General features: G+C 48.8%; 1 protein-coding gene across 1 annotated transcript; it reads left to right on the top strand.

Annotated features, from left to right (window-relative positions):
* The first annotated feature begins 3,705 nt into the window (after positions 1-3,705).
* On the top strand, positions 3,706-13,255 carry LOC126514357 (paired immunoglobulin-like type 2 receptor alpha). Its single transcript, XM_050163225.1, has 7 exons — positions 3,706-3,940; positions 4,249-4,650; positions 8,435-8,635; positions 11,009-11,039; positions 12,435-12,481; positions 12,716-12,747; positions 12,891-13,255. Exons 1-7 carry the CDS (start codon positions 3,853-3,855, stop codon positions 13,014-13,016), a joined length of 927 nt encoding a protein of 308 aa, XP_050019182.1. The 5' UTR covers positions 3,706-3,852; the 3' UTR covers positions 13,017-13,255.
* The last annotated feature ends 721 nt before the right edge of the window (positions 13,256-13,976 follow it).

Raw genomic sequence — 13,976 nt, 5'->3', positions numbered from 1 at the left:
ACCTCGTGGGCTACACAGATTATTAGAAATGGGTTAGTCAATAAGAGGCTGGAACTAATGGGCCAGGCAGTGTTTAAAAGAATATAGTTTCCATGTAATTATATCAGGTATAAAGCTAGCCGGGTGGTGGGAAGCAGCAGCCCATTGCTTCTACTACAACACAGGATAGCCTCAAACTCACTGAGATCCACTCACGTTTGCCTCTGACTCTGCCTCCCCAAAGCTGCAATTAAAGGCATGCACCACCATGCCTAGCCCACTTTGGATTTAACTTTTAAAATTACACTTATTTATTCTGTGGGTGCAGGGCACACTGTACTATAGCCTGAGCAGCAGCCAGGTTCTAACACTGCAGTCTGACACTCCCCATAGTCACGTGTATGTAAAAGCCCATGCACACCATAGCCTCAGGCTGCTCTTCCACAGAAAGTGCCCCTCCTTTGTAAAAGTGTCATGGCTTCAGGGTCCTGTAACTGCTGTCAGGGGAAACATGATTATCACTGCAGGAGACTGATCACATCATCCTGTACAGAAACCATCCCTCAGCAGGGTCCCTGTGTGGATTCAGCTGAGTCCAGGACTTGTAATAACAGAGCCCATAACTTGGGATTCAGGTGGCAGCAGTGAGGTTGAGCACCTATAGACTCCACCAGAACCTGCTGTATAAAAATGCTGGGGTTAACCAGGCAGTGGTGGCACATACATTTAGTCCCAGGACTAGGCAGGCAGGTGGATCTCTGTAAATTTGAAGACAGCCTGGTCTACAGAGAAAATTCCAAGACAGGCACCAAAGCTACAGAGAAACCCTGTCTCCAAAACATAAATAAATAAATAAATAAATAAATAAATAAATAATAAATAAATAAATAAATAAATAAATAAATAAATATTAGTAATTCTAGGGTCTAGCAGCTGACATATGTCAGGTGTAATAAGGTCAGCCCCTCCTAGAGACTCTGCAATTGGTTGAGTTTTACCCACAGACCCCAGACAGTAGGGCAAGACCAGATGAAGCCTGGAAGTGAGGTTTGGATACTGTATCTGCACAGACATCTGGAGACCTAGAATCCTTGACCAACAGAAGAAGAACTGAACCACGTATTTCTATAAACACACAGGAGGCTTTTAGACTTGGTGGTCAATTCATGGGACCCAACTGCCCATCACCCATGGTGAGCCACGCTGGTTCTAACTTTGATGCCTCTGATTTCCCTGTTCCCTTGATGTCACCTCAGGCTCCCATCTCCCCTCTCCCCTTCCCCGTTGTCACCTCTCCACACAGGCCTGAAGGTTCTTCCGAAAAATGTTCCAATTTTCATGACTGGCTACTGTGTCTTCTGATCCTTGCCTCTCCTCGGTAGCAGAAGTGACTGCAGTCCCATGCACTGGGAGCACTGAGCCCCGGCCTGGGCACTGTGTTGCTGTTACCCGTGCGTCTTTCACAAGGTCCTGCAGGAGCTGGGGACTCTGTGCTTCGCTGTTACAACCTTGCTCTGGCCGTGTTTACTCAGGATGAGGACTCGGTAGGCAGGTGCTGGATGATCAGCTGTGAGAGGTGCCTTGCATGATAGTGTGTGTGAGAGAGAGTGTGTGTATGTGCGCACACGTACATGCATGCATGCACACGCATGCAAGTGTGTGCTCATGCATGTGGAGACTAGAGAGCAACGTCCGGCTTTACTACTCTAGACACCGTGTACCTGGACATTTTGTGTTGTTAGTTGTGTTTTTTGTTTGTTTGTTTTCTGTGTTTCTTTGTTTGCTTTATATTATTCTTGTTTTTGTGGATCTGTTTTGTTTGTTTGGTCTAACTATGTACTCCTGGTTGGCCTTGAACTCAATGTACAGACCAGGCTAGATTCAAGCTAACAGATGTCCTCTGGCCTCTGCCTCCCATAAACTAGTAAGAAGGTGTGTGCCACCATGCACACCTTAATTTTTTAAATTATATTTACATAATTCTTCTGCGGGTCAGGGCACACTCATGTTGTATCCTGAACAGCAGCCAGGTTCTAACACTGTAACCTGACAGTCTCATGGTCACATGTATGCAAAAGCCCCATGTGTGCACACCACAGCCCCAGGCTGCTCTTCCACAGAAGGTGCCCCTCCCCTGTGAAAGCAACATGGCTGCAGGGTCCTGTCACTGCTATTGGGGCTAACTGGGTTCTCACTACAAAAAATGATTACAGCCTGCTGGACAGAAATCATCCCACAGCAGGGTCCCTAAGGGGATTCAACTGAATCCAGGACTTGAAATTAGAAGAGTCCATGATTTGGGATCGAGTGGCCAGCAGGTGGCAGCAGTGAGGCTGAGCACAAGAGACAGCTGGGATTCTGAGGGACCAACAAGGGCCTGTTGTGTAAAAATGCTGGAGACCAGCAGCTGGAGCATGGCAAGCTCATTAGGCCCAGTCCTTCCTTTAGAGACTTAGCAAGGGGTGAGGAAGGCAGAGAAAGCAGACATGACAGAGGCGGCTGCATAGCCACCTGCAGGGGAGCATGGAGAAGGCAGTCAGTGCCAGGAAATCTAAGGAAATGGGAAGTCTCCTCTGCCCATCTCATTAAGAAAGAAGGATGCCACTTCCTCTGATATAATCACATCTTCCTGCCCTTCAGGGAGCTGGTGGCACCTTGTCATGGGGAAGGGTGGGATGACCTCCACAGAACTAGCCCTTTGGCCACCACAGCCACTGCCCCCACATCTCACGACTTAACTATTCACGGACCAGCTGTGTCCACTCTCAGAGATGTTCCAGGCGATATGTCATGACTGACACATTGCTGCTCTGAGCCCTTTTTGCCCACTGCATTCAAAGAAGGTTCTAGAACAGCCACAGCTAGAAGGAATCACTGACGTGTTCTGTGGGAACATCCTCCCTGGAGCCCAGCAGCAGATCCGTAGCCTTGAGGGGAGTTCAGAGGCTGCACCGAGCAGGCAGCTGGAAGTCAGTGTGGATAGTGAGACTAGGAGAATGTGATGGGTCTGACGTCCAGTCGCCTGCTGTGTGGCAGTCATGTGACATGTGCCAGGCTTCTCTGACTCTTGGTTTCCTCTTCTGAGTGTGTGTTAAAGGTGGTAGGAGGCAGGAAGACTCCTTCAGAAGCTGGAGTAGCTCTGGAGTCAGTGTCGGGGTGAGGGAGACGAGTTTATAACTTACCTGGAAGCACAGTGAAGTTACAGACACAGCCATAGCGAGCAGCCAGGGCGAGAGTGTCCACTGGGCCTTAATTTTCCTGGGGCGCTGTGAGGAGTCCCTGACAGGCAGCAAGAGTGCAAAAAGCAGACGATGGTGGGGGCACCAAGCTAGGGCTGGGACTGAATGTGTTTCCTCATCACCACCTTGCCTCGCTGTGTCTGGTGAGCAGAAAAAAAAAAAAACACTCTCTTACCTGAGGTTATTAGAAAGAGAGAGATAAACACAAAGACAACCAGCATGAGGGGAGACATAGTGAGAAACAGACTGAGGGGAGGGCAGGAGTGGAGGAAATCAGGAGCTGAGAAAACAGTGATTACAGGCTGCACAGGAAAACGAAAAAGACTGGATAAGACAGGAGGTCACGGTGGAAAAGAGGAGAGCCTGGCATGCAGAGGTTAAGGCTGTATCTTCCAGAAAAAAAAAAAGTGGGGGCTGGGCTCAAGGGCCCAAGGGTGGATCTTCTGCAACACAGGAAAGAAGAAGCCAGAATGATAAAGGAAGTTGCTGGCCACAAGGAGGTGGAGATGGGGAGGTCCTGTCCCCACTCAGTCCTCCATATGAGAAGACACAGGAAATGTGGGTCACTTTACCCTGATTCTCTCCTGACTCCTGAGCACCCAGGGTTCCTTCACGGGGCCTCCTCTCCTTCCTGATGGCTCTGCTGGTCTCACTTCCTGGAGAGATGCAGGCCATGACTTGGTTCCTGCTTCTGCTGCTCCCAGCAGCCTTCCTGCAAGCTGGTGAGTGGTGGGAACCTCACTAGTGGGGACCTAACCACAGGAGGAGTGAGTGGGGCTGGGAAGAGTGGGCTGTGTGTGGACAGGTGACTGCTAGAGGAACCAGCCTGTCCTCTGAGCCACAAGAAAGAGCCAATCTTCAGAGTGGGTCCCCTCAACTTTTCCTGTCTATCCTGCCCCCTACTGGACAGTGGGACATGGGGAAAGTCCTTCCCTGAGTCCCACTCCTGCCTGTGGTGAAGACTCAGGAAGCTCTGGGTTGTCCTTTCCACCCCCTGCAGTGGTTTCAGATTCTTCCCCCAACCTTCCAGGGAACTCAGCAGGCACCAACAGAAAAAGATACTTTGGTGTCAACCAACCAGCTCGCCTCTCTGGTGTCCAGGGCGGCTCCATTGAGATTCCCTTCTCCTTCTACTTCTCCTGGGAGTTGGCGAATGATCCACAGATGAGGATTCTCTGGAGATGGAAGAACTTCCATGGGGGATTGATCTACAACTCCTCCTCGGGTTTCATCCATGAGCATTTCAAGAACCGACTCATCCTGAACTGGACACAGCCTCAGACATCCGGAGTCCTCAGAATCCTGGACTTGAAGGAGAAGGACCAGACAGTGTATTTCGGCCGAGTTCGTCTGAACACGAAACATGGCATAGAGAAGTGGCAGTCAACTGGTGGGACCCGACTCAACATCACCCGTAGAGAGGACATCCCAGGTCAGCCCAGTGTTCCTGGCTTTTTTATACCATAGGTGTCATTGGAGATCTTACAAGTCTGATCCTTCCCAGATTCCTCTGGTGTGTTCTATCCACTCTCCAGAGCTCTGCCTTTCTTTTTCCCCATAATCACCCGCAAGCCTTAGCATCTCTCTCAAAGCTGAGCCCTCATTGTACCCTCCACAGAAGGTACCTTCTGGCCCCCATGTATACCCCTCCTCCTCTGGGTCCCTGCCCCAGTTTCTTTCTCCCTTCCCTCAGTTCCCTCTTCTCCCTCACGTTCTCACCATGATCAGGGCTTCTGGTGGCTTCACCTCCTCTGTGGCAGCTGTGACTTCAGCTTCCACATGAGTGCAGCAGTCCCAGCCTAGTCACCGAGTGTGTTACCCCTGCCACCTGTCACCACTGCTGGGCACTCTCATGGTCATTATACAAAGACGGAAACAGAGACCAGCAGAATTCAACCCCTGCCCAAGGTCATGCTGGTGACCAACAGACCCCACAAGGACCCTTTACCTCCAAGCATCTCTCAACCAATAGACAAATGACCTCTGCTGGAGCTCACTCTATTGTTTACCTCCCTTCTATCTTGATTTCATGGGCCATGCATGTATATATGGTGTAAACATATATGTTTGTATTTGCATGTGTGTCTATATGTTTGTGTGTGTGTGTACACATATACCACATTTTTGTGCTTGGGAAGGCCAGAGTGAGGCACTGGGAATCCTCCTCTAGTAAGACCAACTTTATTCCCTTGAGGCAGGGTCTCTCACTGAACCTGGAGCTCACTGTTCTGGGCTAGGCTAAAGGGCTACGGAGCTGCATTGATCCTCTTGTCCCCATCTCCTATGGTGTTGAGGTTACAGAGGCTCACATGGCTTGTTGTACAAGAAAAGAGTGTGATATCTCAGGAAGGAACACCTAAGGTAGGAACCTGGAAGCAGAAACTGAAACAGAAGCCATGGAGGAGGGCTGCTTACTGGCTTGCTTTCTGGCTTGCTCAGCCTGCTTTGATTATAGCATCCAGGACCACCATCCCAGACATGGAGCCACTCACAGTGAGATAGACCCTCCCACATCAATCAAATCAAGAAAATGTCCTACAGACTTGCCTATGGGCAATCTGATGGAGGCATTTTCTCAGCTGAGGTCCCCTTCCCAGATAACTACAGCTTTGTCAAATTGACACAATAACTAACCAGAGCACAGGGCAAGTGCTTTCTGGACTGAGCCATCTCCGCAGTTGCTGACCTGCCTTTTCTCCTCTCGGGAGAATACTTTCTTAGTGACTCTAACCTTATCCATGACAGTGGCCGATGAGACTTTTTCCCTCTCAGTCATTACTCAACCCCGACCTCCAACAACTTTGTTTTTTGTTTTGTTGTTTAGGGACATTCTGGGAAAGAAGGTAATATATATGTATAGATATATGTGCATAAATACACACGCATATATGTATACACACATGTTTGCCTATACTCCCTGCCAAAATTAGGACAGCAAAGGAAATTTGTTATATAAAAAAGTCTGGGAATGAATAGTGGTGGTGGCTGCTCTGCAAAATGGATGCGCTGTAAACCACTGGACCACATATTGCTGAGTTCAAATGATATATCGTACATTACATACACTTATACCTGAGGCAGGGTCTCACTATGTAGCCCTAGCTGGCCCAGAACTTGCTATGTAGACTAGATGGTCCTTTAACTCACAGAGATCTGCCTGTCTCTGCCTCTCGAATGGTAGAATTAGAAGTGTGTTCCACCAGTGAGATAAGAACCGATTTTTTAAGTCAGATGGTGCAAACCTGTGATCCCAATGGAAGGCAGAAGCGAAGAGATCAGGAGTCTAAGGTCATTAGCTACACAGCAAATTCAAGGCCAGTCTGGGCTACATGGACTCCATGTATAAATAAATGTTAAGATCAGTGGCTTTGTGATTGTGAGGAGCAAAGTTCAAATCCCATCACCCACGGAGGAAGCTGGGTGTCCCTGCATGTGCTGTAACACCAAGGAGGTAGAGATAGGAGGATTGCAGAGTTTGTTGGCTTTCAGTCTACCTGATGCTTGAGCCCCCATTTCACAGAGAGAAGCTGCCCCTGAGGAATAGATGGAGAATGTTGTAAGAGGACACAGAAGCCTCTTCTGTCCACACATGTATATTCAGGTGTACATCTCTATCCTCCGTGTGTGTGTGCTCATGTGCTTGTGTGTGTAGATGCATGTATGTACACTCAGCAGACACATACTACACACACACATTAAACAAATGGCAAAAAGATTTTTAGTAGTATTTGATTAAATATTTCATACATTTTGCAATATATTTTCACCGTATCTACATCAAAAAGCAAGCAGCATTGTCAGCAATAGGTTCTTACCATGTAGCTGGGATGGGCAACCAAGAACAATGCCAATAGTCTGTGTCGGATTGGGGGCTCTGAACCTCGCTAACCGATAATGCATTGTGGGGCAAGCCATACCTGGCACTGAGAATTTGTTCAATAGCTCACGTCTAAGGAGCAGCCTTGTCCACCCTGGCAGGCTACTTCTGTTCTACCAAGGACTGTTACTAGAAAATGACTGTTTAGATCTGGGTGACTTAGAGATTGCTCTTTGTAAGGGATGACATGAGCGTCTGAGGACGTTCCTACCAGGAAGTAGAGTTGTCATCGCTCACCCGATCTCAGCCTCGGCATCTGTTCCCTTCCTTCAGTGTGAGCTTCTAAGAGCTGTTCCCCATCCTGCATCCCCCAAAGGAGACGGGATACCAGACAATGCAGTTCTATGATCTAGGTCTGGAGTTAGACTCACTGCTCTAAGCAAAGAAAACAGCCAGGCCTCTAGATTATGCTTCTGGGCTGTGCTGTTATCAGTCTTTGTGATCCTGGTGTTGTGGGTCTTTCTCTGAGTTTCAGTAAATTATTTCTCCTGCTGCCCTTGAGAGTCCTGAACTAAAGTCATCAGTGAACCGAGGTGAAGGTGAGCGTAGGAGTTAAACCAGAGCAGCAGCTTGGGCAGGTGATGCTCTATGCCTGGACCCTAAGCCCTGACCAAATGCCTGCTGATAAAGATGTTTGCAGGAAGGCAGATCTCTGCGCTTACCTAGGAGAAAGGAACAAGGCCTGTCAGTGGGAAACTGTTCTGAACTAGGGAATTAACTCCCAAATATGTAACAAAAGGGAAGCCAGCAACAGTGAAAAATCTACAGCAAAGGACAGTCACTTTATTCACAAAGCAAGAACGCAAAAGCCTTGCCTTTGGTTTAGCCCTTAGCGGACCCCTTGGTTCTGATAAGTCTCTCCTGAGAAGATGACTGGGCAATTACTCTATGATGTCACAGCTTCCAGCGCTCAGCTTGACCAGATTGGAGGAGAAACAAGGAGGTGCAGTGACAACCCCCAACACCATATTTCAGATTTGACACATCCTGACCTGAGGTTTAGGCCTAAATAGAAGACAAGACATAAGTACAGCTAAGCAGTCCCAGTTCCGGTGTGGCCCCGCCCACAGTGAGCCACCATCCTTTGTCTCCAGTCTCTCTGCAAGTTGATCTGAGGAGTTGTCAGAACTGTGTGAACTCTCTTTCTGGGAGATCATTTCTTTACTGCCTGGCTCCAAGCTTTGCCTTTTCCTTCTCCCAGCTTGAGACTCCTTGGGTGTCTCCAGTTCCTTGGAGTCCATTGCTTCAGTATCTGACGGCAAAGAGTGCTGCAGAGGCTTCTCTAGAATCTTCACTCCTAATGGGGAAGTTCATGCTGACTTCCTTTATCTCTTCCCAGCCCCCAGGACCATCGCTCCAAGCCGCACCACTGCAACTTCTGCAAGCACCAAAAACACCCTCACGACCACAGAAATTCAGATGAGCAAAGAAAATCAGACCCTGAATCCGGGAACCAGAGTTGGGGTGGCCGTGGCTGCTGCTGTTCTCCTCGCTGGGGTTTTGGGATTGATAGCGTTCCTCAGGTGGAAGAGGAGGAAAGGTAAGTGGTCCAGACTGCATCTCCATCACACTTCCCGAGTGTTTCCACAGGACAATCTGCACCAGAGTCATCAAAAGGGATTGTTGCCAGCTCAAATCCTGGGGCTCATGTGATGGCTCAGTCAGTAAAGTCCTTGCCGCGCAAGCTTGAGGATCTGTCACCACAATCCTTGTAGTCCCAGTGCTGAGCAGGGGGGACAAGATCATCCCCGAGGCTGATGACTAGTCACACTAGCCTAATTGTTGGGCCTCGGGTCCCAGTGAGAGACCCTGTCTTTAAAAACAGCAAGGTGGACAGCTTTTGAGGAGCAATAGCTAAGAATGGCTTCTGGCCTCCCCAGGGCAGATCCCTGATGGCCTCCTCTTGAGTCCAGAGTCAGGCTCTGAGGCCTCTGCTTAGAGTAGCTGGGGTCTTTTTGTTGCTGTTGTTTCAGTTTGGTTGACTGCAGGCCTGCACTGCTAACCCCACTGGGAATCTGCTTTAAGCCGGTTCCCCAAGTGAGGCCTCTGAGGGTTCAGTTTGTGAACCTCACAGTCCAGTCACAAAATCAGTTCTTCTCTGTCAACTCAGTCATTTCCTCATCAGAGGAGAAAGGCCTGCCCAGGAGGAAGTCAGGGGAGGGGAAAGCAGAAGGGACTGGAAGTCGCCTCAGCTCAGCTGTATTGATTGCTCCACTTCCCAAAGTCTGGCTTGAAACTGGAGGATCCTAAGTAGATGAACATCTAGTTACCCAGTAACTGTGGGTGATGGGGAAGGAGTCCCAAGGACTGAGTGTTCATTTTAGAAAGAGCTGTGGTGTTGACAGACATGGTCAGAGGAGAGACAGGGGGATAGAGGAGCTCACAGAGGAAGAAAAATTACATACAATGAATACAAAGAATAAATAATGACAGCCAGAGGCAGAGATGGCTCAGGAGGTCAAGACACTGGAAATTCTAGAACACATAGGGCCAAAGGAAAGAACTGAGACCTGTAAGGTGTCCTCTGACACACAGATGCCACGGCCTGTGCACACTCACACACATGGTGAATAAATAAATATAACACAATTAAAAATAAAAACCATGACAGCCACTGTGATCCAGACCTCAGTCTGTGCACCGGGGGCGGTGGGGGAGGGGGGTGGGAACAGGAGGATCTTGACTCTATGAGAATTTATCTCAACCCCTCTCCCTTCCACAAAATAGCCAGGAACATGCTGGGAGTCACGCAGGACACTCTCTGGCCTTCCAGGAAAGGAAGCCATGCTAGCAACTCTTGAGTAGTGTGGTGCTGGCGGAGGACACAGGAGATGACAGGGGGAACCTTGTAAGTCAGGTCCCCAAGCCTCTGGTACCAGAGGCAAAACCAAGAGGCCACCTGAGCGCCCTGCTCTGATGACATCAGCTTGTGTGGAAGGTCTCAGATGGGGTTCAAGAGGGTCACTGCGACAGGTTACTGGGAAGGAAGGTGTTTACTAAGAGTTATCAATGCCACTGACGGTCAGAAAGGTAGACCGCAGCATGGCAGGTGCTCTAAGAGATGTGAGGCCCCACCAACATGGCAGTGGCTCTAAATAGGAAAGGGGGCTCTTTCTTTATCCTTTGAGGATGGGGGTGGTTTCACTGCCTCATCCCAGAATTTGGTAAAAGTTGCAATATGAGGCTGGAGGAATGGCTCAGCAGTTAAGAGCACTGAATGCCCTTGCAGAGAACCTGAGTTCTGCTCCCAGCACCCACATCAGGCAGTTTACAACCATCTGCACCTCCAGCTCCAGGCCTTCTGGAAGCTCTCTCCTGAATCCACAGGCATCTGCTCTCATGGGCATTACCTCAAAAGAGGTGCATGTAATTTTCAAATTCAAACAAAAGAAAGCAATAATAGTTCTCAGAGGGTAAAAGATGTCCAAAGGGGGAGCCACATGATGGAGAGAACTGATTCTCGAAAGTTGCCCTCTGACCTCCATACAAACCTGTAACTATCATATAAGTTGCAATTTTAAAAACCTATAGTAATTAAAACAGCACAGTATGCACCAAGGCAAACAGACCAGCAGAGTAAAATACAATCCAGAAGAAGGTGCTTCCTAAAGACACAAAAAGGAAGACAGACAGGGAGAACACAGAGTAGACAAACATGTGCTGGGTCAGGGGGATCTCAAGGTTGGTGAAGGAACAAAGGAGATGGGGGTGGGGCCTGGACCTGGCAGGGATTTGCAGGAGGGGTTGCTGTGTGGGACAGCAGCCCAGCAGAGGTAGTCCAGGCTCTTCTCTGGCTGTCTGGGGCGGTCTCTTTGCTCCCCTGTCCTCTGAAGGAGCTGAACATAGAGGACAGCTGAGGGGCAGATGGACAATCAGCACGGATGTCACACTGACACTGTCTCTTCCCCGACAGGCCAGAGGACTAAAGCCGAAACCCCAGCCAGGTGAGCGCCATCCTGTCCTCTGCAGGAGCAGCCAGTGCTCTTGCCCACTGAGCCATCTCTCCAGCCCCTTCCATTTCCTAGGCTTCCCTCTCTGTGGCTTCCAGAACAGCCCCCACCCCAGGCCTCATGGGGTCTTTCTCCTTCTCTCCTTCCATTTCCTAGGCTTCCCTCTCTGTGGCTCTGGCTCCTCTCAGCCTTGAACATCTGCCTGGATTCCACCAGCTCTCCCATCTTTCCCTTTCTTCCCTCTGTCTTTCTCTGTGGTCAGTGAGCCCCGCTCCCCAGCAATCCTTTGTTCTAGGTCTTCCACATCTCTTGCCCTGTTCTCTTCACCTCCCAACCTCTCTGCCCTTCTCTCCTGTCTTTTCTATTTCTTACTGCACATGACCTGCTCTGAGCCTTCTACATTTTTTCTGAGAAAGGGTCTCAGATTGGCCTGGCTGCCCTTGAACTCCTCCTATCTCCACTTTCTGAGCACTGAGAATACAAGCATGCACTATATACATACTTACATACATACATACATATATACACACATACATACATATATATACACAGACACATGCATGTGTCCGTGTGTTTAGAAGGCAGATACAATGGTGTGTTTTTCTCAGCTGCTGTCCATTCCATGTTGGATTCCTGCATGTATGTTGTGTTTGTGTGTGTACTTGTGCATGTATGTGGAGGCCAGAGGTCTGTGTTGTGACTCTCCTCAGTTTCTCTAACCTTTATTTAATATTTATTTTGAGACCTTTATAGTAAGGTCTCTCACTAACTGAAGATCATCAGTTTGGCTGGGCAGCCCAGACAACAGCTTCAGGGATCCACCCATCTCCACCCCTCCCTCCAGGCACATTGTACCCAGAGCATTTTGTTGTTGGTTTGGTTTTTTGAGACAGGGTTTCTCTGTGTAAACATACCTGGCTGTTCTGGAACTCACAGAGTAGACCAGGCTGGCCTCAAACTCACAGAGATCCACGTGCCTCTGCTTCCTGAGTGCTGGGTTTAAAGGCTTGTGACATCACTGTGTGGCTGTGCCCAGCATAGTTTACATGGGTGCTTGGGGATCTAAATTTGGGTCTTCATGATTGGGAAGCAGGCCCTTTGCCAACTGAACCATCTCTCCAGCCTCCACTTCATCTTCTGAGACAGGGTCTTTCGCTGAATCTAGATCTCATCTGTTCGTCCAGGATGGCCTGTGAACTCCGAGGACTTCTCTGTCTGTCTCTGCTTCTCCAGCACCCAGCTTTATGTGGGTGTTGGGGTCTGAAGTCAGGACGTCATGTTTATGGGACAAGCACGTTACTGACTGGACCATCTCTCCAGCCCAGCACCTAATGTTTTAATTCGTTCTTGTCCACCCTCTAATCTGTTGCCCATCTTGTTCTCATGCAGGGAACTCATTGAAAACACTGAGAAATATGAGCAAGTAGAGCCCAAAGGTAAATTCTGCCAGCTTCCTGTTCCACACTTGGCTCTGCCTTCTTCTCCCAAGACCCCGCACTTACACAAGCAATCGCTCCCTGTTTTTGCCTGTCCCGCCCTCACCCTGTCCCTCCCTCACACTGTCCCTCCCATATAACCAAGGTCCTCACCTCATGCTTGGAACTCCCAGCCATCTGTCTCCCTTCCTGTCACACACCTTGACTTCAGAACTCTGTGTTCCTTTTCTCTAGGACAACATATGGACCCCAATGAGAACCCCAAGGTAAGCAATTCTGACTCAGGTCTGAAGGAGTTAAGGGGTGTTGATGGAGGCAGAGGTGCGGGGGGACACTCAGGCTGCAGCTGCTGCTTTATGGAGCCTCAGCTGCACTGCTGCTATCTAATGCCCTGTCTCCACCCCCGCAGGACAACAACATCGTGTATGCCTCCATTGCCCTCTCAAGCCTGACCTCCCCAAGAACACCAGCCTGCCCGCCTGTCCATGAGAACCCCCAGGAAGAGACTGTATACTCCATCGTAAAGACCAAATGAGCGGGTCTGGGTGACCATCTCAGAGTCACCTTTGCTTCTAGTAGAAAGACTCCCAGCTTCCTCTAATACCCACAGTCAGATGCTCACAGGTCACAGATACCCATGGCCAGGACAGAAATTCACACGTCAGGGAGTTTGAACTCAGAGAAACTGAAAAACTCACATTTCCCCTTTCTAACTTCCGAGGTCTTTCTCACAAAAAATAAAAAGATCCACAGAATTTATCTAAATTCATTGAACTAAGGATTGTTGGGGAATATTATTTTCAGGTGTGTGACTTTCATCTACCCTGCATTTGTTTAGCTCTTTGAAGCTGTGTTACTGTGCCTGTCTAAAACACCTGATGGTCCTAAGAGATGAACCGTCAATAGTGAAGGATAGGCAGGGCTGAGGCAGAGAATACAGAGAGAAGGAGAAATCTGGGAGGAAAAAAAAGAAGAGCAAGAGAACAAGGAGAGGAGGACATAGGGGTCAGCCACCCAGCTACACACAGAAAGTCACAGAGAAAGAAGTAAAAAAAGGTATACAGAAATAGAGAAAGATAAAATCCCAGAGGCAAAAAGTAGTCAGGATAATTTAAGTTAAGGAAACCTGGCAAGAACCAAGCCAAGCTAAGGCCGGACATTTATAACTAAGAATAAATAAATCTGTGTGTAATTTATTTGGGAGCTGGGTGGTAGGCCCTTCAAAAAGTCAAAAGAGTAAAATGTCACACAACAAAGGATCATTAGTATGACCCTTAACTTCTTGCCCCCTAAGACCCTCTCCTCTATCACTTATCAAGCTGCCTTGGGAAGGGGATGCCCCAAATGCTGGCAGCCAGTCTACATGTGTTATGCCCAAAGTTTGGATCCCCAAAATACCACCATGAGACTGAATGTAATGCAAAAACAAAGAGACTTTATTGTGAGTTAACTCTGGCCTCTCAGTCCGTCTGAAGCAGCAGTAACAGAAGAAGGA

This window comes from Alexandromys fortis, unplaced genomic scaffold, assembly GCF_014885135.2.
Source record: "Alexandromys fortis isolate MF-2015 unplaced genomic scaffold, M_Fortis_MF-2015_v1.1 scaffold_144, whole genome shotgun sequence".
Lineage (NCBI taxonomy): Eukaryota > Metazoa > Chordata > Mammalia > Rodentia > Cricetidae > Alexandromys > Alexandromys fortis.
This window is presented reverse-complemented; position numbering and strand designations above follow the sequence as displayed.

What these genes read in the sequence shown, in the direction of transcription:
- LOC126514357 (XM_050163225.1), top strand. Translation starts at nt 3,853, where the DNA reads ATGGCTCTGCTGGTCTCACTTCCTGGAGAGATGCAGGCCATGACTTGG. An exon ending in AAAGCCGAAACCCCAGCCAG is followed by an intron (nt 11,040 to 12,434) that starts GTGAGCGCCATC and finishes GTTCTCATGCAG; the next exon opens with GGAACTCATTGAAAACACTG. An exon ending in TGAGCAAGTAGAGCCCAAAG is followed by an intron (nt 12,482 to 12,715) that starts GTAAATTCTGCC and finishes CCTTTTCTCTAG; the next exon opens with GACAACATATGGACCCCAAT.